General features: G+C 45.9%; 1 protein-coding gene and 2 long non-coding RNA genes across 10 annotated transcripts in view; 1 reads left to right on the top strand and 2 right to left on the bottom strand.

The window, feature by feature from the left end:
* Positions 1-462: 462 nt before the first annotated feature.
* Positions 463-3,253, bottom strand: LOC134809139 (uncharacterized). The gene is made up of 3 exons (XR_010154037.1): positions 3,184-3,253; positions 2,462-2,601; positions 463-2,001 (listed from the first exon to the last, which is right to left on the bottom strand). It is a non-coding gene; the product is annotated as an uncharacterized LOC134809139 (long non-coding RNA).
* The window catches only part of ELMO2 (engulfment and cell motility 2), a 40,584-nt gene continuing 21,468 nt past the window's right edge, over positions 2,690-21,805 (top strand). For 3 of the 8 annotated variants that reach the window (XM_063802570.1, XM_063802567.1, XM_009437333.4), the window contains exons 1-4: positions 14,842-14,939; positions 15,255-15,295; positions 16,201-16,251; positions 20,115-20,296. Coding sequence is in view for 5 of the 8 variants with exons in the window: in XM_063802567.1 (XP_063658637.1) it covers positions 20,136-20,296 (161 nt within the window). In the remaining 3 variants the exon portion in view is untranslated. Of the gene's footprint in view, positions 2,763-14,811; positions 14,940-15,254; positions 15,296-15,742; positions 15,816-16,200; positions 16,252-20,114; positions 20,297-21,805 lie in introns of those variants that run through there. The other 5 variants (XM_063802569.1, XM_063802568.1, XM_063802565.1 and 2 more) reach the window with 4 other exon arrangements.
* Positions 14,825-21,626, bottom strand: LOC134809140 (uncharacterized). The gene is made up of 3 exons (XR_010154038.1): positions 21,536-21,626; positions 18,223-18,592; positions 14,825-16,103 (listed from the first exon to the last, which is right to left on the bottom strand). It is a non-coding gene; the product is annotated as an uncharacterized LOC134809140 (long non-coding RNA).

Genomic DNA, 21,805 nt, shown 5'->3' with positions numbered 1-21,805 from the left:
GTAAAGTGCCAGATCATCTAGGGTCTTGTAGACCGTGGTAAAGATTTTGTCTCTAAGCTCCCCACCACTCTAAAGATGGGCCATATTTGCCCGGTGTGGTGGCTGATACCTGTAATCCCAGCACTTTGGGAGGCTGAGGCAGGCAGATCACTTGAAGTCAGGAGTTCAAGACCAGCCTGGCCAACATGGTGAAACCCCGTCTCTACTAAAAATACAAAAATTAGCCAGGTGTGGTGGTGCACACCTGTAGTCCCAGCTACTTGGGAGGCTGAGGCAGGAGAATCTCTTGAAACTGGGAGGCAGAGGTTGCAGTGAACCAAGATCATGCTGCTGCGCTCCAGCCCGAGTGACAGAGGGAGACTCTGTCTCAAAAACAAAAAACAAACAAAAGTCAAATGGATTAGAGAACTGAGAGGGGTAGATAATTCACTCACACAATAAGTACTTATGGAAGGCCTACTATAATTTTAAAATTTTATAATTTACAATTTATTGAGCACTTAAATGCAGACATTTTGCTAACTGTTGTATATTTACAGTGATCTCATTTCTCAAAACAATCCATTAAGGCTGGTACTGTTATTCTCCCCATTGTACACATGAGGAGACAGGCTCAGAGAGATCTAGTAACTTACCCAGGGACAAACAGCTGGTAAATAGCACAAAGGTCTGCAAGGTTACAAAGCTCAGAATCTCTACTATCCTCTCCCACGTGCCAGACACAATTGCATTTGTGTAATCATGACATTCAGCTGCAGGTACTCCTCCTATTTGATTCCAGCCTGAAAACAGGGCACCTGAACCTAGTTGCCCACTGGGAGCAGCTGAGGTGGAGGAAGAGGGATCTGGAACTCTGCACTTCTGTGCAGTCTTGGTGGAGCTGTCCATCAAGTTGCCTGCCCTCCTTAGCTAAAGTGTGGACATGTTACCTGAGCTCAGCCAATCGAACCCTTGCTCCAGGGACTTTGACTCATCAAAGAAAACTCTGGTCAAGAAAGGGAAGAAAAACATGGAATTGATTCACTTGCCTGCCTAAACTCTCAAAGCATCTCCACTTTCTGTCCTTTTCTAAGCCTGATTCTCCAGCTTCCTGTTACCTCTGTGAGTTAAACACTAGCCTGCCAATAAAATCTTTTTTGGGTAAATTTAGCCAGAATTGATTCCTAAGACTTGCAATCAAAGAACCTGCACTGGCAATATCAGGGAAAAAAAAAATGACACAGTCTTGTAAAGCTCTCAAGTGAGTGATTCATTCCTTGGATAAATGTGTTATTAAGCAGAGCCAGGACTAGGATGAAGCAAACTGAGGCACCCAGGGTACAAAATTTAAGCCTTTCTTCCTCAGTGTTGTGTGAGTGCAGGGTTGGCTCAAACAGCCCTCCCTGCTATCAAAGTTAATAATAAAAGGAACGGAGAAGATCATTTCGCTTTCACATAAGAGTATGAAGTGAGTGTCCCAAGTAGGCAGGTAGCATTTGGCACCTCCTGTGCTGTAGCTCTGTCCCCTAGCACATCATCGTCATCATCACAAGGTCAAGGCTGGGTCCAGCCAGTGAGAAGGAGGAAGAGTAACTCCTGCCAGAGCTTTAGCAATGTTAGCTATGGCTAAGCCTCAACCTCCCCAAGCCTCACTTTATTCACCTGTAAAATAGGACTAACAAAAATCATCTTTAATTCCAAGATGTTTCGAGGATCAAATGAAACAACATATTTAAAACTGCTTTGCAGACTGCGCAGTGGCCTATAAGTGGTAGTCACTACATCGTCTCTTTGCTGAGTATCAGTTTCTTTATCTGCAAAGGGACAGCTGAATACACACCTCCCAGGATTGTTGTAAGAATCTGCTAGACGAACGATTAAAGTATAAACTTTGGAATCCAACAGGCATAGGTTGGCATCTTGCTCTGCCTCTCACCAGCTGTAAGATCTCGGACCCTCTCTGAGCCTCAGTTTCCTCATCTGCAGCGAAGGGATCACGGTGCTCCCTCCATCACACGGCTGCTGTGAGCATGAAGAGAGACAGCAGGAGTGAGTCCTTGGCGCGGTGCCCGGCCTTGTTCCGATCCGCAGGTGCAGTGACGAATGCCACCTCCCACGGATCCCTTCCAACAGCACAGCTGAGTTGTACCCTTCTGCCTCTGCTCAGCGCCCACGGTCAGCCCTGGGTGCCGGTATAATTAGCTCCAACTCGGTGGTGAGCAGCGCGGCTGCTCACAGCCTCTGACACGACTGTCACCTCCCACTCAGTTCCCCAAACCACAGCTATCCCCACTGTTGAGTGTGCGGTAAGTGCCCGCTGGGCACAGGGCGGAGTGCCACCAGAGGCCCGCTTAGAGCTCACAACCTATGATTTGACACAGCGAACAAAAGCCTCTTCCTTCACTCTAGGACTGCATACCAAAAAGAAAAAAAAAGTTTGGGGGAAAAAGAAAGCTGCCTCTTGGGTTAGCTGGGAAATTACCTTCCTTCAGACCCTGTAGCCCGCAGGGGAAAGGCGTCCTGTTTCTTTAAGAGGCCTCCACTAGGGGGGCGGGGACGGCCGGCGTTTTTCCCCTCTACCGGCAGCTGTGCCCGCCCCTTCTTGAGTGACAGACAAGCAACCTAATTGAAGAAAGAGAGTTCAGCGTGACGGCGAGTCGGAGCAATAGAAGCCGGGCCCGGCCTGTGCGGGGCGGGGTCCCAAGAAGGCGGGGCGGGCGGAGGCTGGAGGAGCCGCCTAGCGGAGACCCGGGAGCGGGAGCTGGGCCTAGGTCTGCGCCCTGGTGAGTGAGGGGCGCCCTGGGGGTCGGGGCGCCGCAGGCGGTGGAGAGGGGCCCGGCCCGAAAGACGCAGGGAAGAGAGGCCGGGCCGAGCGTTGCGACTAGCGTCTGCTCCGGAGGCTGAGGGGCTGAGAGGGCGGGCCTGGGCTGGACCGCGCCGGTTCGTCAGGCCCCCGAGGGGTGGCGGCCCTGCCGGGGCCTTAGGAAGGGAGGAGAGACCGGGTCCTGGACCCAGAAGGGGCGTCGCGTGGCGGAAGAGGGCGGGCCAGGCAGTCAGGCGCGGGGGCTGGGCTGGGCAGCGGTCGGAGGGAGAAGGAGGGAGGCGTTGGGTGGGAAGGAGGGGCGGCAAGGAGAGGGCTGGGAAGAAGCCGGAGAGCGCTCGGGGCGGGCCCGCACGAGTTGAAAGCCCGGGGTCATGCTCAACCTGGACCCGGCTGCCCGCGTCCACCAGTCCGCCCCGTGGATCCTGCTGGCTCAGTAGCACCCCGGTGCATGTACTTTCCACCTCCTGCGCTCACCCTTCAGTTCAGGCCCCTCTCGCTTCCTGCCTGGGCAGTTGCAGTGTCTTAAGTGGTCTGCCCTGCGCAGGCACGGGGCCCTTCTCCTGTCGGCCTTGCACCGTGCCCAGAGAAACCTTTCCTTTTTTTTTTTTTTTTTTTTTGAAACCTTTCCGAGACGGAGTCTCGCTCTGCCGCCCAGGCTGGAGTGCAATGGCGCGATCTCGGCTCACTGCAACCTCCGCCTCCCAGGTTCCAGCTCTTCTCCTGCCTCAGCCTCCCGGGTAGCTGGGATTACGGGCGCCTGCCACCACGCCCAGCTAATTTTTGTATTTTTAGTAGAGACGGGGTTTCACCGTGTTAGGGTGGTCTCGAACTCCTGACCTCAAGTGATCCGCGTGTCTCGGCCTCCCAGAGTGCTGGGATTACAGGCGTGAGCCACCGCGCCCAGCCGAGAAATGCAGAGCAGATCTGGATACTTAGGGCATGAAACTGGCCCGGCGTCCCACCCCTTTGTAGGGTCAGATCCAGAACCTCACCCAGGCCCTGGAGATCTGGTCCCGCTGACCTCTCCCAAGTCTGTCTACTCGTCCGTCCGCTTGCTCAGTGCTCTCCACACACTGGCCTCTCTCTGTTCCTTCTACATCCCAAGCTCCTGCCTTCCTTGGGGCTTTTTATTTAGTATTCCTCCTCCCTGGTCTGCTCTTCCTCCCCTGGCTTAGTCTTGTAAACTCTTCTTCATCCTTCAGATCTCCGCTTAAGCATCACTTCTGCAGGGGAGGCATCCCTGTCCCTGCCTTTTCGACCAGTACCCCACTTTTATCACCCTGGGTACTTGTCCTTAACAATACTTGCACAACTGCAGTTTTACATTTATTTACAAAAGTATTGATATTTCTCTGTCCATCCCACCAGATTGTAAGGTCCACGAAGAAGATAGTGTCGGTTTTGCTTCATGTAGCATCTCTAGCATCTCACACAGGGCCAGGCAATATAAATATTTACCAAATAAATAGATGCAGGGTTTGAATTTGGCAAGAGGAAGGGGATGTGAATCGTGGTCACTGATGTCCTACCTGCAGGGGAATGAAACTGACATTTGGAATGCTTTTTGTGTGCCAGGCTCTATGCTAGAGTGATGCTGCTGTCTAATAGAAATGTAATGTGAGCTATAGATATAATTTTAAATTTTCTAGTAGCCACATTAAAAAATGGAACAGCTGAAATTATTTTAGTAATATATTTAACACAATATATTCCAAAATTATATTATTATAACATAATCAATATTAAAACATTATTAATGGGATATTTTACGTTCTTGCTTTTTGTACTAAGTTTTTGAAACCTGGTTTGTATTTTACACAGAGGGCAGCCTGTGCCACTTTTCAAGTGGTTAGTAACCACCTATGGCCAGGGATTGTGGTATTGGGCTGTACAGTGTCACACACTTTGTATACCCTCTAGAGTCTTTTGAGATAACTGTTGTTATCTGCACTTTACTGATATCGATAGTGAAGCTTCTAAAAGAGGTTGCCTGCCAGGGATAATTCTAGAGTTTGTAAGTGGAGGAGGTGAGATTAGGAGCCCTATCTGTTCATCTTCAGTCTGGTCTTTCTATATATCTGATGCGGACTCTAGGAGGTGCAAAGGAAGTTTGAGGGTACAGGAAGTCAGGACCAAACTTCTTTAAAAACTTCAGTGTACAACATATTCTAGCTTGTTCTGTGCTCAGATAATGTGTCCAGATGTAGCAGTACCACCTGCCAAGGTGGCCCAGCAAGAAGCATATTTGATGCAGTTGAAGAAAAGCCTGCAAGGCAAGTCCTTTGACCTGGTCACCATACCTCGGCCCAGCCTGGACTAAGTCTGGTCCCAGGACCTGGATAGAAAAAAACACATACCATGCAGCATCTCAGAGATGCTGAGAATACTAGGCTTGAGTTTATAGCCTGGCTTTTCTTTTTTTTTTTTTTTTTTTTTTTTTTTGAGATGGAGTTTTACTCTTGTCGCCCAGGCTGGAGTGCATTGGTGCCATCTCGGCTCACTGCAACCTCCACCTCCCGCGTTCAAGCGATTCTTGTGCCTCAGCCTCCTGAGCGGCTGGGATTACAGGCGCCTGCCACCGTGCCCGGCTGATTTTTGTATTTTTAGTAGAGACGGGGTTTCACCATGTTGGCCAGGCTGGTATTGAACTCCTGATCTCAAGTGACCCGCCCACCTCAGCCTCCCAAAGTTCTGAGATTACAGGCATGAGCCATGGCGCCCGGCCTACAGCCCCAGTTCAGCAATTGCTCACTGAGTATCTACCACGTGACCAGCACTGTTGTAAGCCATTTTTGGTGATTGGGCGGTGTATGTCATAGCCTTCATCTTCAGGATGCTTCAGGTATACTTGCAAAGACAAGACTGGATCACATAAAATGACTAGATGGTATGCAAGGCATCATGAGGTGTAATGAAGAGCCAGAATCAGTATGGGCTAGAGGCTGCAAAGTGGCTGTCTTGGCCAAGCTGCATGATGTGTTTTTAAAAATGTTGGATTTAAACTCCTCTAGGCAAGGTGGTACTTTGCAGTGTTACAGACCCTACATGGAGGCTGCTTGTTTTATTTACTTACCTGCTTGGCTGCCCAAGACATTTGAATTTATAACCCTATTAGGCATGCTATGCTGGTTTCATGTGAGTCACTAGAAAATATTTGTTGAGCACTTCTTATTTGCCAGGCATTGTATTAGCTGCTGCTTTGGAACTGATCATAACATTTTCCAAAGTTCTTCCACTGGGAAATAGTAATAATAATAGTGGAACACCAACAAATGCTTTGCCTTTTGTATTGACTTTCCTCCCGGACTGCCTTCACATATGCTCTCTTATTTTGTCAACAATACACAACATACCTGCCTAGCAGGTAGGGCTTACTGTGTTGGGGAAACGTGGTTTCAGAGCTTTTGCAGTTTCTTCAGGTTCACACGGTTAGAATTCTGCTATTATGCTTAGTGCTTTATTATCCCACTTGATGCTCACAACAGCTTTACGGGGTAGAGTTGATGCTAATCCCCATTTTACAGGTAAGAAAATCGTTAGTGCTAAGATCCAAGTTCAGGCCTTTCCCTCTCCAGAACACAGCTCCTAACTTGTTAAGCTACACTTCCTCACTAGAAGGCCAAAGTTGGAAGAAAGCTCAAAAACATCTAGTCCAGCCCCCCATGTAGATCAGGACCTGAGGTCCAGAAAGGCTTGTGTTTGTGGCGAAGCTGTGCTGCAGGAGGAGGACTAAACCAGAAGTGGGGGCCTACGCCTTCTTTTGTCCCTAACTGGTGGCATGGCCTTGCCAGCTTCTCTGGACTTCAGTTCCCTTATTTATGTAATGAAAGGGCTTGGCCTGATTTTACGCTGAGAACAATGCTGTGCTGTTCTGGTCGGTATTGAAGGAGTTCACAGCCCGAGATTTTAGTCGTAACCCAGGACTCTTCCCAGCACACCACACTCCCTCCCTACCCAAGCTCCATCTCCTTGTGCAATCACAGTTTTCTAAAGTTTAATTCTGAAGTTCGTCTGTATTTTCCATCTCAGTTTCTGTTTCCTCTCATTTCCAAAAACTGAGGTAAGTGGTTTGTAAACACTGACTTTTTGTAAATTCATCTCTTCAGTCATTGTGGTTAGGGATTTGGAAAGTTCTAGGCAATTAATAATCCTCAGTCAGTAGTGTTTTCACTCTCTTCTAAAGGCATCTAGGTCTGGAGGCACCCTGGAGGGAATTTTCCTGTGGAATTCTATGGACACAGCTATGTGGCAGGCAGTGTGCTGCAAACTGGGGGAAGAGTAGATGGGGGAATAGACTTAGGCTTCATGAGTCCTTGCCCTCAGGTTGTCAACTCTCCTGGAGCTGTGGGTCAACCCTGAGCATCTGAGAGTTTATAAATGACCTAGGGTGTGTGTTGATGGTGCACAACCAGAGTTGAGAACCACTGTTTCTTGGACTTTATCTGATCTAGAGCCTATGTCCCAGACTTGAACATGCACTTGAACCACCTCAGGATCTTGTTTGAAGGCAGATTCTGATTGGGTGGGTCTGGGCTCCCAGGGATACTGCTGCTGCTGGTATGCACATCACACCTATCGTAGCCAGGGAAGAGACTGCACATAGAGAATTATAAATCAGTAGGATCATGAAGGTATGTACAGAAGACTGGGATCACAGATGAGGCTGCAATTAATTTTCCCTGAGGTGAGAGGATTAGGAAAGCCACATAGAAGAGTGATTATCTTAGCTGGGCCTTGAAGGTTGAGTAGAAGTTTGCCAGCTGGACAAGGAAGAGGAAATAATAGCACAAGCAAACATACAGACTCAGAAGAGCATGGTTTTTCAGGGAACAGGTGGTCTGGTGAGAACATGGCATCTGCAAAAGCGAATCTGAAAGCCAGTTCCACCACAGAGCCACTGTGGAACTGGAGTAAGTTGAAAGCTCTGCTAAGGAGCTTACTTAAGCACTGTTCTTTAAGTATAGGAACACTACAGAAGGTGTCTGTGCAGAATAAGAGAAGACCCAGGCCATTCTTACAGCAGGAATCAAGGTGAAGAAACCCAAATAGTTCCCCTGCCCCCACACCCCTTCTCACCACACCTTTGCCTCTATGTAAGTTTGTGGCTTTTAACCATGTGTGAATGAGTCCTGTGTCTAACATACTTCAACAAAAAGGGGAAACCTCAGCTGCTGTTGGTATGGTGGTCCTTCCCAGGGCTTCCAGCAGTAAACATAAGAACCTTAATCTCTGCCAGTCAAATCCTCCCTTTTCTGTACCTCAGAGTCTGATCGTCATTCAGTGGACTGAACTAAGGGAAGTTGAATCACTTCTCAGATGAGAAGATTTCAGAGGGGGAAGCCTTTATAGAGATTGTGTTCTCGATTAGAAAGGGCGTGACTCCAACTTGCCTTCTTGATGAGGTTGCATTCTGTTGCAGGAAACATAAACCAAACTTACCCATGCCTCCTTCACCAAATCAAAAGCCAAATAACTGAACAAAAAGTACACATCCGTTCTTATCCTTAAAGGAATAGGGGGAAGGAGGGGAGCTGGAAACCTGGCATTCTTCATCCCAAATTCCTTACTAATAGGAGGAGATCATCTTTCACTTCATTCCTTAAGATTCGGTTTCCAACCCTGCTCTCAGAATCCAGCTCCGTGAAGCAGCAGTCACTGCATGGGTGATTGATAAAGCTCCACGGGGCTTCTGTAACAGTGCTGATTTTATAAGCACACCTTCTAGAAGCCACTTAGAGACTGCTCCATTGGAGACACTAATGTTCCTATTTTTCTCTACTTTTCCCAGCTCTGTGTTTGAAAAACTGGCCTTTCATTCTTATGACTTATAGTAAAATTGTCATCAGGTCAGTGTGTGCCTGTCTCCTGTTTTGTGGCATTTTGAGTTTTCCAAATCATCCTTATATCTGTAATGCTTAAAGAGGAGTGGAAGGTAGAAGGGTGGAGAGTTGTTTAATCTGGAAGGGGCCCTCTGGGCCTGGATATGGAACTACAGCTCCCTTATGCTGGTGGTTTGCAATTGAGCTACAGTACTGCTGAGTGGCGGAGCAAGAGGCTATTTATAACCCTGAGAATTTTGCAATGTTACTGAATTCCTTTGACCTAATTTCCACTTCCTTTCTAGAATGAAAATGAAGGGAGTAAGCAAACACGTGCTGGAAGGGTTCCCTATAAGGAGATCCTTTATCCTGGGAATATTATCTGGAGAACAGAATTATTTCTAGTCTCCTATCTCCTGATGTTTCTTTTCGATAGGGAGAAAAGCAGAGGGATGTTTTCCTCTTTCTTTCAACTAGAGTTAGGGGTGCTAACCCTGATTTTTCAGTAAGACTTATTCTAATGTTTGATATGAAAACAACAGTTTTTTATTTTATTTTTACTTTTTAATAGAGACAGGATCTCACTTTGTCACCCAGGCTAGAGTTCAGTGACATGATCATAGTTCACTGCAGCCTCGAACTCCTGGGCTCAAGCAACTCTCCTGCCTCAGCCTCCTGAGTAGCTAGGGACTACAGGCACACGCCACCATGCCCAGCTAATTTTTATTTTTTGTAGAGAAATGTCTCGAACTCCTGGCCTGAAGTGATCCTCCTGCCTTGACCTCCCAAAGCATTGGGATTACAGGTGTGAGCCACTGCGCCCAGCCAAAACAAACCGTTAAACAATGGAAATACTGTGTAGTTAGAGGGTATTGGGACGCAGAGGGAACACCAGACAGCCTGCACAGTTCATGCCTGTCCCTGTCTGTTTGGAGCCAGCCTGGTTCACAGGAGTGGAAGAAATCAGAGCCATTGGGTTTAAGCAGACACAGGTGCTTACTGAGCCTTCACTGGACACCAAGTGCGGTGCTAGGTTATGAGACTGCAGAGTTATACCTGTTCTGGAGGAGGAGCTAGTGGAGATGTGTAAATATGTAACTGTAATAGAGTGTGACAAAATCGTACTCATTAACGGAAGTATGAACAGGATGCTGTGAGAACACAGAGGCCCCTATCCTATTTACTTTTGCCAGGGAAAGTAGAGAAAGCTAAGACTAGTACAAGGAGGAGGTAACATCTGAACTAGGCTCTGATGCTTGAATAGGAGCTCTTCTGACAGTCAGTAGGAGGAAGAGAATGGGCAGAGGTACAGAAGAATTGAAAGAACATGGCCTGCCTTATAGAAATAGCCCGTAATCCAGGATGGCTAGATTGTAAAGGACCAAATAGCACACGAGGGAGTGTGGCCCACCTGTAGACAGTGGAGAGCTGTCTTCTGTTACAATGGTGAGTTCTTGCTGTGAAGGTTTCTTAGCCTCAGTGTGCTTTGGTTTCAGATACACAAACCAGAAATCTCCACAAAGCACCTGCTGCGGGTCAGGTGCAGAGCCACCTGCTTTCTCATGGCTTTCCAGCAACACCAGACAACCTGGTATCAAATTCTGGCTGTGCCACTTGCTAGCTATGTGACACTGAGCCTTCTACTTAACTCCTCTGTGCCTCCATTTTCTTATCTCTAAGGTGGGGATAATAACATACCACACAGCATTGCTGTGTGGATTAAATGAATTAATATATGTAAAGCCCTTAAAATAGTGCCTTAGCATTATGTAATTGCTAGCTAATGTCATCATCTAAGGAAGTATTATATAGAGTGATGAGAACTGGCTTTGGAGTCCTAAGACCTAGGCTTGAGACCCAGTTCTGATGTGTTGGGTTGATTTAGTTTTATTTCTTTTCCCTCCCTTCATTTTTTTTCTTTCCTTCCTTCTTTTAGGAGGGAGGTGTAGAAAGAGGTACATGGAGAACAAGTTTGTCAATCCGTCTGAACTTCAGTTGCCTTACCTGTAAGATAGGAATGTTTTTCAGAGTTCTTATGAGCATCAACTATAATAATGATATAGAAGTGAGCAATCAACTATAAAGAGGCTACCTGGGCTGGGCACAGTGGCTCACGCCTGTAATCCCAGCACTTTGAGAGGCCGAGGCAGATGGATCACCTGAGGTCAGGAGTTCAAGACCAGCCTGGCCAACATGGTGAAACCCCGTCTCTACTAAAAATACAAAAATTAGCTGGGCGTGGTGGTGAGTATCTGTAATTCCAGCTACTCAGGAAGCTGAGGCAGGAGAATCGCTTGAACCCAGGAGACAGAGGTTGAAGTGAGCTGAAATCATGCCATTGCACTTCAGCCTGGGTGACAAGAGCAAGACTCCATCTTTTAAAAAAAATTAAAAAAAAAATAAAAATAAAGAGGCTACCTGTACGTTACTACTAGATATATGATTACTATGAAGTTACCATATAACCGATCTGTTTCAAACAAATCAGACCTATCTAGTGGGTAAGAGCAAACCAGAGCAAACCCATGGGTTTTGCTCTCATTAATTCAGCCATTGTTAATTAAGTGCTTACCCAGTACCATCATCATATGCTAGTGATGCTGCTGTCTGCTCAGACCTCCATTTTAGAGTTCCTGCAGAGCTTGGGGGCAGCTGTGGTCTTAGGCTTATTAGTTGCAATGAGTAGAAACATAGACTAGCTTAATTTATAGGAGTTTTATTGGCAGGATACAGTGGACTTTCAGGTACCCCGAGCATAGGAAGTAATAGCCACATAATCTGGAAAGTTAGCAGGTAATGGCTTTTCCATCTCTTTCTGATTTCTGGCCTCAGTTCATTTAGATATTTATGGATTCCTCCTGCAGAATCACTTCCTCTGAAAGGCTCTTGGTTTTTTATTCTCCATATCTTTGGCTCGTGCGGATCTTTGGCTTGCCATGGTATTTGCTCTGAAGCTTACTATGATCTTACTTCTCCAGGGTCATTATCACCCAGTTCCCTTAGTCTGTGTCTTTTATTTGTATGTATGTATGTATGTGTGTATTTATTTATGATGGAGTCTCATTCCGTCGCCCAGGCTGGAGTGTAATGGTGCAATCTGTGCTCACTGAAACCTCCGCCTCCCGGGTTCAAGCTGTCCTCCCTGCCTCAGTCTCCCAAGTAGTTGGGATTACAGGCGCCCACCATCATGCCTGGCTACTTTTTGTATTTTTACTAGAGACGGGGTTTTGCCATGTTGGCCAGGGTGGTCTCAAACTCCTGACCTCAGGCGATCCACCCACCTTGGCCTCCCAAAGTGCTGGGATTATAGACATGAGCCACCACGCCCAGCCAGTCTCTGTCTTTTAAATTCAAGAGAAAGAACTGGAATAGTTCAGCTAAAGTTGGGTATTCACTTTAGTCCCATCAGCTATGGCAGGGTTGTGGAGAGTGTCATTCAGTTCAGAGAGGCTGCCTGGGCTTTGTGGGAAGGACAGAGTCACTGAGAATGGGGGCTTATTAATAATATCTTTCAAATAGTTTGGTGGTTGCAAATCTCCATGCTTTAAAATGTATATGGATTTTTAAACAGCCGAGAATCATTCAGGGCTAACTTTAATAAAGAGAGAGTCAATCTAGGATATGTCATATGGGGTCAAGAGAAAATAATAGCTATAACCTAATGAGCTTTAGCTTAATCTCCAAAGACGGCGTTCAGAAAGGAGTTAAAAATCATGTGGTTTGTTTCTTAGCAGCACCATCGAAATTAAGGAAGGGTGTAACTTCATTTGGTAAGGACTTTAAAATGGGCATCCTCACTTGGGTTTTTAAAATTCCACTTAAGAATCATGGACTTTTAGACTTAGAAGGCACCTGAGACATGCTTTAGTTCTACACTCACATCTTTCAATAGAAGAAAACTGAGATTTGGTTAAAGGGCCATGTATACATTGTGAAAGACCTAGGATTGGGTCCTGAGGCCTTTGGTTCTAAATCCAGTCACTTGTTTCAGCAGGGACAATTATCCCAGCCCAGTGCTCTTTCTGTTGTACCTTCTGTGCCTGCTTATTTTAAAAATAAGAAGAAGCCAAACTAAACAAATGATCTAAAAAGTCATATCGTATAGTTCCATTTATATGAAGTACAAAACCAGGCAAAACTCATGAATGATGATAAGTCAGAAATTCCCCTTTAAAGGACTGGAAGGATTGACAGGAAGAGGAAGTATGAAGTAATTTTCTAGGGTGATGAAAATGTTCAGTGTCTCGTTTTGAGTGCTGGTTACAGGGAGATGCATGTGTATATTTATATGATGTATATTTATATATACAAACATATGTACCCTTAAGCCCTCTGCATTTTATTGTATGTAAATTATATCTCAGTTTTTAAAATTGACCTCACAACCGTGCAGTCCTGTCTACTAATTGCAGCAGCTTTGCCGATAAGGATAAGGATGCATCTCTAGGCATCCAGAGATTGATGGCGCCACCCCTAGAACAAGAACTCCCTGTCTTGCTGTAACTGGAGCAGAGCATTTTCCCCAGAAATTATGCAGATAGGGCCAGTTTCTTTTCTGAGGTTTGTCGTGTGTCTAGGCACATAAAAATTACATGTGAAAAATTCTGCCATGAGCTGCAGAAGTTATGGAAGCCTTGGGGGCCATAAGGCCAACCCACTTCAATCCCTTTAGGCTGCGTTTAATTGCAGTGGACAGAAGTTGAGGCTGGCTCAAAGGAAAAGGGGAAAGCACTGGCCAAAGCCAGTCCAAGTTCTGTCAACCGTTATGACTTACTAGCTGGGTGACCTTGGGCACTTAACAAAACACTGAGCTTTAGTTGTGCCATCTTCAAATGGAGGTGATAATCCTGTTCTGCCTAATTCGTGGGGCTGCTGGGAGGACACAATAAAATAAGTGAAAGCACTTGGAAAACTAGTTCCTTTACATTGTCGTGTTCTGGAAATGCTGGCTTTTTATGACAGTAGACTTCTGAAGCATCCCATCCTGACTAGGAAATGGTCATGAAAGCATCCCTCTTTCTGAGGCCGATGGGCTTGTGGGGGACAGGACTTTTACTCCTTTTCATCTAAGAGGTTTATACTTACCAGGCTGTGAGAACTGACATCTGTGTTTGGGCTGAAAAATTGATAGCATACATGCATAATAGCCTCGCGACAGCTATGCTTTGTACGCCAGGAGAGGCAGGTGGTCCCCATTAGCGAGGCATGAATTGTGGGTGAATGGCTAAACCTGGAGGATGCAGAAAGGTCTTTTTCATTAAGAGAGAGGCCTCTCCTGAACTTGTAGGCAAGGAGTGTAAATATACATTGAAATAATCCATCAGCCAAGTGACTTCCCTTCGTCAGACCTTGGAGAGAGAATGCTTTAGTTACTGCTTGGAATACCAGTAAGCTATCAGAGTTGCCTAGGATACCAGTCACATGGGCCCATCTTCCAGACTTGCTCGGGATGATTTATTTTCCTTTATTTTGGAGAGAAGTGGGGGAGGGGGTCAGAGGTACTTGCAAAGCCTTATCCTTATAAGAGGGGCCCTTGTGTGAGGATATCCTTACCTCTCTCCACTTGAGTTGTCAGCCGCCCTTGCCCTTGGCAGTAGGGACGAAAATAGCATTTCCTGTCCCAGTTATCTTCCCCATTTTCTGATGTCGTCCCACACAGAGGAGGCTTTGCATTGTGTCCTTTGAGGGGAAAGGGGTGGCATCGATGAGTGGGGAGGAAGCAAGAGAGCATGTAGCTGGGCCCTGCTGACGCTGGGATCTTCCTAGGATGACTGCAGAAAGAAGTAGCCTGGCTCCTCCAGCTAACCACTCAACCAAGAAAAGGCTGTCTATTCTTATCTGTCTCGGAGCATATGCTTCTCTCCTCCCAAGGTCTCAAGACAGGAATTTGCAGTAAATACATTCCTCTACCACTGTGTCTTCTTGACTCTTAAACTGAAGTGCCACATTGGCATATCTTGGACTGGCTGATCTGTGGATGATAGATAGTTTGTCCCATTTCTTCTTGCTGATTTAATCTCAAGAGACAAAATCCTAAGCAGAAGTTGTGGTATGATCTAGAAAAATTCAAACCAAGTAGTTTCATGTGTTACTTTATGCAGTGTCTGTCTTCAGACTCTTCAAAACATGTAACAAGAGTGAAAAATGAAGAAATACTCTTTTTCTACCTTTCTGATTCTTTCTCCCCAGGCAGCCGTGTCTGTGTTTTTGTCTCGCAGAATTAGAGCCCATTGGGAACGATGCCACCACCGTCAGACATTGTCAAAGTGGCCATTGAGTGGCCAGGTGCTAACGCCCAGCTCCTTGAAATCGACCAGGTATGCTCCTGAAGTGAGAAGCATTGGTTCAAGGAAAGGCACCTGGGGAGTGCATGGCAGAGGACATCTTGAGGGATGGGGACCACCGGCATCAAGAGTAAGAACGAGCAACAGGAAGGCTAAGCTTTGGGCCTGGCCCACCCTAGGGAAGGTCGGTCACCATGGCTTGGGAGAGGCTTCCTCTTCAACAAAAGCTGTTAGGAAAGAAGTTCATTCTCATACCCCAGCTTGACCCTGCTTGGCAGGCCTCTTGTCAGAACCTTGGCATGAGTAGGATGTTGCTGCTGTTGAAGGCTTTCTCTCTCTCTCTTTCAGAAACGGCCCCTGGCATCCATTATCAAGGAAGTTTGTGATGGGTAGGTTGAAATGGACCTCGTTTTCAACAGTGGCAGCTCCGACTGAAAGAGCACTCCCACACCTTGAGGGGAGTTCTGGGAAGGATCTCCAGTTAGGCAGGTCCTCAGCATGGGGGTCTTGGGAATCATTGTCTTGGGAAGGAAGTACAGTTGACAACCATACTCCTAAGACGTTTATACTTCTTAATTTTTTCCTTAAAGTCTAGCATTGCCCTATTGAGGTAGGATCTGAGACCCCTCCTCAGTTCTGCACACCTCCTATTGTGGTGCTCATCTTTACAAAAGGCTGAGGCCATGATTTTTTCAACATGACAACCTAAAGCTTTGTTTCCGCTGTATTCCAAATAGGCCACCCAATCCCTTGAGCAACTCTTTTGAAAATTACTTATGAGCAGCTTCTGAACAAGAGAGTGGCCAAGTGGGATATACTGTTTTTCTCTTGCATAGGTGGTCGTTGCCAAACCCAGAGTATTATACCCTCCGTTACGCAGATGGTCCTCAGCTGTACATCACCGAACAGGTTAGTACAGGGAGAGGCAAAATCAATATGGGCCTTGCTTGGAAGTAAACGACCCAAGGAGACGGCACTATTTATCTTCACTCAGCATCCAGGTAGCTTCCATGTGTTGGGTAAAGAGTCACTCTCCGGACAGACTGGGAAACACCAGCCCTTGTTCTTCCCTAGTGGCTAGAAAAAGGTGGCTTTTACTTCCTGAGTGCCCAGGGTGCTAGAGGAGGATCTTAGAAACTCTTTGCCAAGGAATAAGCAGGAGAAGAGGGCCCGACTGAAGAGCCTCAGTTACATCTACTGTAAAAAAGACAAAACATTATTGTTGATTCAACTTGCTTGTACCACTTTAACATTTTATCTTAGTTACTTTTTTTGTTTGTTTTTCACTACCCAGACTCGCAGTGACATTAAGAATGGGACAATCTTACAACTGGCTATCTCCCCGGTAGGTATTCTTTCTTCCTTATGAGTTTATTCATGTCACAAACAAATATGAACACCTACCATGGGCCAGACTCTGTTCTAGAAATAAGGACTCTGGAGATAAGAAAGTCAGTCTTTTTGTATCAGGAAATAGTACAGGAAAATAAGTCTGTCTTGGTTCTCACCACCTAGTGGGGAGTAAACAAATGCAATAGAAGGCCTGTCTCAAGGGTCTTGAGAGAAAGTTGCTTAGGGAGCTGTGGGAACTCACAAAGGGGACCACCTAACTCAGCCTGGAGATTTCCAGAAAGTCTTGCCAGAGAAGGTGTCACTTAGCTCAGATGTTAAAGGATGAGCAAGAATTAGCTAGAGAAATAAGAAAAGGAAAAGTATTCCAGTCAGAGAAATCAGCATATGCCAAGGCACAGAGGTATGCTGTGTTTGGGAAAAGCAGGAGTGCTGGGTGGCTGGAGGCTTGTAGCAGTCATTGAGAAGCCAGATATTCAAGGTTCCTTGATGGCCTACTCATAGGTTTCAACTCTGTCCAGAAGGAAACTGAGGACATTGAAGAATTTTAAGCAGGAAGATATGTTATGTTTAGATTTTAAGTTTTAGAAAGATCACTTTAGTGACCATGTGGAAGATGGGCCTTAAGAAGAAGGTTGGTGGTAGTAGGAACCTTTGAAGAGGCTAATAAGGAATGTTAACAGCCCAGTGAAGGCAAATGGTAATGGAGATGAAAGGATGGATATGAAGAGTATCTAGGAGGTAAGCTTTATGAGTATGGTGATATGCTGGATGTGGAAGGAAAGGGGAGAATGGAGGATGACCCTGGTTTCTGTGAGAGCAGCCCTTAAAGGTCACTAAGGAAGCAACCAGAAGGGTAGAAAGAACACCAAGAAGGTGAAGTGACTGAGGAGCTTTGGGCAGGGAGAGTGTCAGGACTGAGGAGAGTAATGTCTGCAATTTTTAATAAGCAGAGAGATTTAGTAAACTGAGAGCAGAAAAGCTGTCTAATGACATGGGAGGTTAGAGGACACTGGTGATACTCACAAAAAAGTTATGGTGGGGAGGCCAGGTGGCCAGACTGAAGTGGGTCAAGTAAAAGAAAGGTAAAACAGTGAGGACTTTGAGTCTACTGCTGTATCAAGAAGCTTGGTTTTAAAACACAGAGAAGGTGATAACGCGAAGGGGACGTGGAGTCAAAAAGATGTGCTTTTTAAAAGCAGGTAAGGCATTCATGTGTTTCACAAATCAAAAATTTTCACAGAGATGTAGCAAAAGGTCTCCCCGCAACTCCTGTCCCCATCTGCCCAGTTCCCCACCTTTCTGACCCTTCTTGGTGGTTGTTTCTGTTGCAATTTTTTATGTGCCCTTAAGAATGTGTTCAGATGGAAGAGAGGAAGGTTGAAGGTGCAGGAAAGCAGGTAATCAATAGAACAGGACCTTAGTGGACCAGGAGAAGAAGGACTCAAAGCCCAGGTGGAGGGAATCACTTTGACTGCTAGGCCCATGAAGAAGACAGCCAATATGGTTGCACCTTTGGTTACATTTGTAGAAGGGCAGCCAGAAAATTAAGGGCATGATGGCACCTCTTTTCTTGGTGCAGAGAGAGACTGGTTCATCTGAGAGGAGGGGAGGTATGAAGTGATATCAGCCAACGTTTACTGAATGCCTATATTTTGCTAAATACTTTGTGTAATTAAATCATCTAATCTTTACAGACATCCCATGAGATAGGTACTCTTGATAGCCCCATTCTGTAGGCAAGGAAACTGAGGGTTAGAGAGGTTAAATTACTTGCCACTTGTCACACAGCTAATAAAGTAGCCAAGCCCGCTCTCAGACCCAGGTCTGTCTGACTCTAGGCCCATATTCCTCCCATCATGTTCTTCTGCCTCCCCCTCTTCTCCTGAACTCTTCTCATCTTAAGGACTTCATTCTTCCCTCCTAAGCTCTGGTAGTTTAATACGACAGTCTGGGAGTTACTCACTTTTATGGAAGTGCCGACACATTTCACAGACCTCTTGCACGGTGTAGTTGACTTTCCCAGAAGCACATCTCTCTGGAGCGGGAGGCAGCAGCCCAGAAATGCTGTCTCAGGAGGAAAACTGACATTTGGAGTTGGAGGTTTCTAAGTGGGATGCAGACCAGTGCTCTTCAGATTGTTCTATGCTATGACCTTTTCCCGTGGTGCACATTTTCTCCACTGTAGAGATAGCGAGGGCTTCTGTATTGCAGAGAGCACTGTGCTTTGAAGGGCCAGCTTTGTAATAGTAAAAGAGGAGAGGCAAAGGGGAGAGGGCCAGCAGGCCTGACTCCTTGGCAGCAGCAGGAATTGGGCTCCAGTCACTTGCTTAACACTGAGAAAAAGGAAAGAAGACAGGAGTGTTTTTGTTCTTAAGTCTCTTGCTTTCTAGTGGAGAACATTAAATTAACACCCAAAAAACAGAGAATGATGAAACAATAAATTGTGAGGCACTATGTAGTAACGAGCTCAGCAGAAGGAAAGCCCACTGAATACTAGAGGAGGGATTTTAGCCGCAGCTTGCAGAAAAGGAGGCAGGCATCCTGCTAGGAAAAGTTCATGTGCCAGGAGGAGGTTTTGTCTTCACCAGCCTTCATTTTCAAAAAATGATTGGGAAATTGTTTCTGGCTCCTTGATGTTCTTAAAGTTTCCCCAGAACTGTCACTTTGAGGAACAATCATATGGATTTTAAGAGAAAGTTTTTAAAAAATTGCCAGGCTTTTCACATTTTAGGATTAAAAGGGACCTTAGAGGACATCAGATTAAATTCTTCACCCAATGCAAGAATCCCTTCTACAGCGTCTTTGACAGATGGTTGTCCAGATTCTCCTTGATTGCTTCTGCTGACAGGGAGCTTAATACCTCAAGAGAAACCTCTTCTGCTGTCTAACAGTTTTATAAATTTTATTTTATTTTATTTTATTTTTTTTGAGATGGAGTCTCACTCTGTTGCCCAGGCTGGAGTGCAGTGGCACGATCTCGGCTCACTGCAGCCTCTGCCTCCTGGGTTCAAGCAATTCTCCTGCCTCAGCCTCCTGAGTAGCTGGGATTACAGGCGCATGCCACCATGCCCAGCTAATTTTTGTGTTTTTAGTAGAGACGGGGTTTCATCATGTTGGTCAGGTTGGTCTCGAACTCCTGACCTCGTGATCTGCCCGCCTTGGCCTCCCAAAGTGCTGGGATTACAGGTGTAAGCCACTGTGCCTGGCCAATTTTATTTTATTTTTTATTTTTGAGAGTCTTTCTCTGTTACCCAGGCTGCAGTGCAGTGGTGCAGTCCTAGCTCACTGCAACCTTGAATTCCTGGGCTCAAGCAGTCTTCCCACCTCAGCCTCCTGAGTAGCTAGGACTACAGGTGTGCACCACCACACCTGGCTCATTTTAAAACATTTTTTGGAGTCAGGGTGTCACTCTGTTGCCCAGGCTGGTGTCTAACTCCTGGCTTCAAGCAATCCTGCCTTGGCCTTTCAAAGCCTTGGGATTACAGGCATGAGCCACGCACCCAGCAAGACAGCTTAAATAGAAAACCTTCCTCTATTAAACCAGTATCTCTTTCTCTGTGACTTACCATCGTTAGTGGGCCTCCCAGATGCCTCCAGTATTCCCTTGGTAGGAATTTTTTAAATCCATAGGCCAAAGCGGTACAGAAAAGATGCAGATAACTACAGATTGGTTTTGGCATACTAATAACTCCCTGATTGATTCCACAAACATTTATTTAGCAACTCCTAAGCTGTGTGAAAAAACTAGTTCTGCCTCAGGTTTGGATGTCCACAGAAGGGCCTCTGTGAGCTATCCACAGAGTAGTAACCTGCTCCAAGGAGCAGATGGCACATATCTTGTCCCTGGCCTCCTAGTCCCGGGCTGCACGCCAGCTGATGGAGAGGACCCAGTCTTCCAACATGGAGACCCGGCTGGATGCCATGAAGGAGCTGGCCAAGCTCTCTGCCGACGTGACTTTCGCTACTGAGTTCATCAACATGGATGGCATCATTGTGCTGACAAGGCTCGTGGAAAGTGGAACCAAGCTCTTGTCCCAGTGAGTATGACTAAGGTCTCGTTCCAAGGACTTTGACGATTTACTACATCCCACAGGGCATCCTAGTCTCATTTCCCTTGAGTCAAATAAGGAGTTTATTGAATACCACCTGTGTGCAGAGCAGTGTGCCAAGCACTAGAGTCCATACCAAGAGATATAATTCCATATTGTGATTCTAAATCATGTAGTCTATTTGGGCTCTCACAAATTAAATAATAGTACAAAACAGTACTGTGCCAAGTGAGCAGTGAAAATAGGGGCTAGAGAAGTCAGGAGGAGTCATGTCGTGACAGACCTGTTAATTGCTGGAAATGTTTGGTTTGATGAGGGTTAGTGAGCAGATGGTCCAGTATCTCCCAGGTGTCTGTTTGTAATCATCCCCTGCTCCTCCCTCTTCAGTCACCTCCCACCCCATACACACACACACACACACACACGCCTTCCTTTGTGTTTACCACAGGTGTCAACCTACCCATTCACCATCTCCCTGCCACACTTTTGCACAGGGAGGAGGAGACCAGAACTTTGTGATACCCACAAGCATCTTCATCATACCCCAGAGTTCACATGCATGCGGTGGGCAGTTGTGCCTTGTGAGCAGCAATCAGTAAACAGGTGCTTGGAGCCTAACCTGCCAAAGAGGGAGTCAGAAATCTTCTCAGCCCATAGATCAACTATTGAAATTGTTAGCCAAATCGAGTAACTAATCATAGATATTTGTTTTACATATTGGATCTTCCAGCTGTATTGAAGTCCTGAAGCCTTCAGCTGCCATCAGCACTGACATAGTTCTACAGTCTCCCAAGGGTGCAGGGTTAGACTGGCCTTAGTTTCACTCTCTTCAGCCTGAGGATAATAATAGCTACCTTGCAGTATTATTGTGAGAAGTATTGTTAATGAGAATGTGTCTGAACATGCTTTGTAAATAGGAATATCATCTGTTAATTCTAGAGCACTGTACAGATGTATAAAGGATTAAATGTATAAGGAGAAGAGAAAAAAGAGAAAACATTTTAATCCTTATTCTCTACCAGCACTAGAATAAGAGCTTTGCATACATCATCATCTTGTCGTCTCCACAACCCTGTGAGGTTAATGCTGTGAGACTAACTTGATTTTACAGAGGAAGACACTGAATTTTGAAAAGATAAAATTTGCTTGGTTAGTAAGGTGGACAGGAACTGAACCCATCTCTTGCACTCTACTGCCTCTTGGCCCAAAGGTTAACATGGCACTTACACTTCCTTAGGTTCTCCCAACAGGTGTTGGAGTTTGACAAAGGTCCAATGTCTTCTTTGGTCTTGGGAAATAGATAAGTGATTCTGTGTCCCTGGGATGAAGCATATGGAGAAGGAAGATCTAATTACCCAGCAACATTTTTTTTTTTTTTTTTTTTTTGCAGCGATAGATACCTGGGCTGAATCTGCTCTACACTGGCTAGGTGTGCACACAGGCACTTACAGTTACAGTTGCATCGACTGATTTCCCATGGGGTGTTCACATTAAAAT

This window comes from Pan troglodytes, chromosome 21 (genome assembly GCF_028858775.2).
Source record: "Pan troglodytes isolate AG18354 chromosome 21, NHGRI_mPanTro3-v2.0_pri, whole genome shotgun sequence".
Lineage (NCBI taxonomy): Eukaryota > Metazoa > Chordata > Mammalia > Primates > Hominidae > Pan > Pan troglodytes.
The sequence above is the reverse complement of the archived record's forward strand: the minus strand, read 5'-3'. Positions and strand labels throughout refer to the sequence as shown.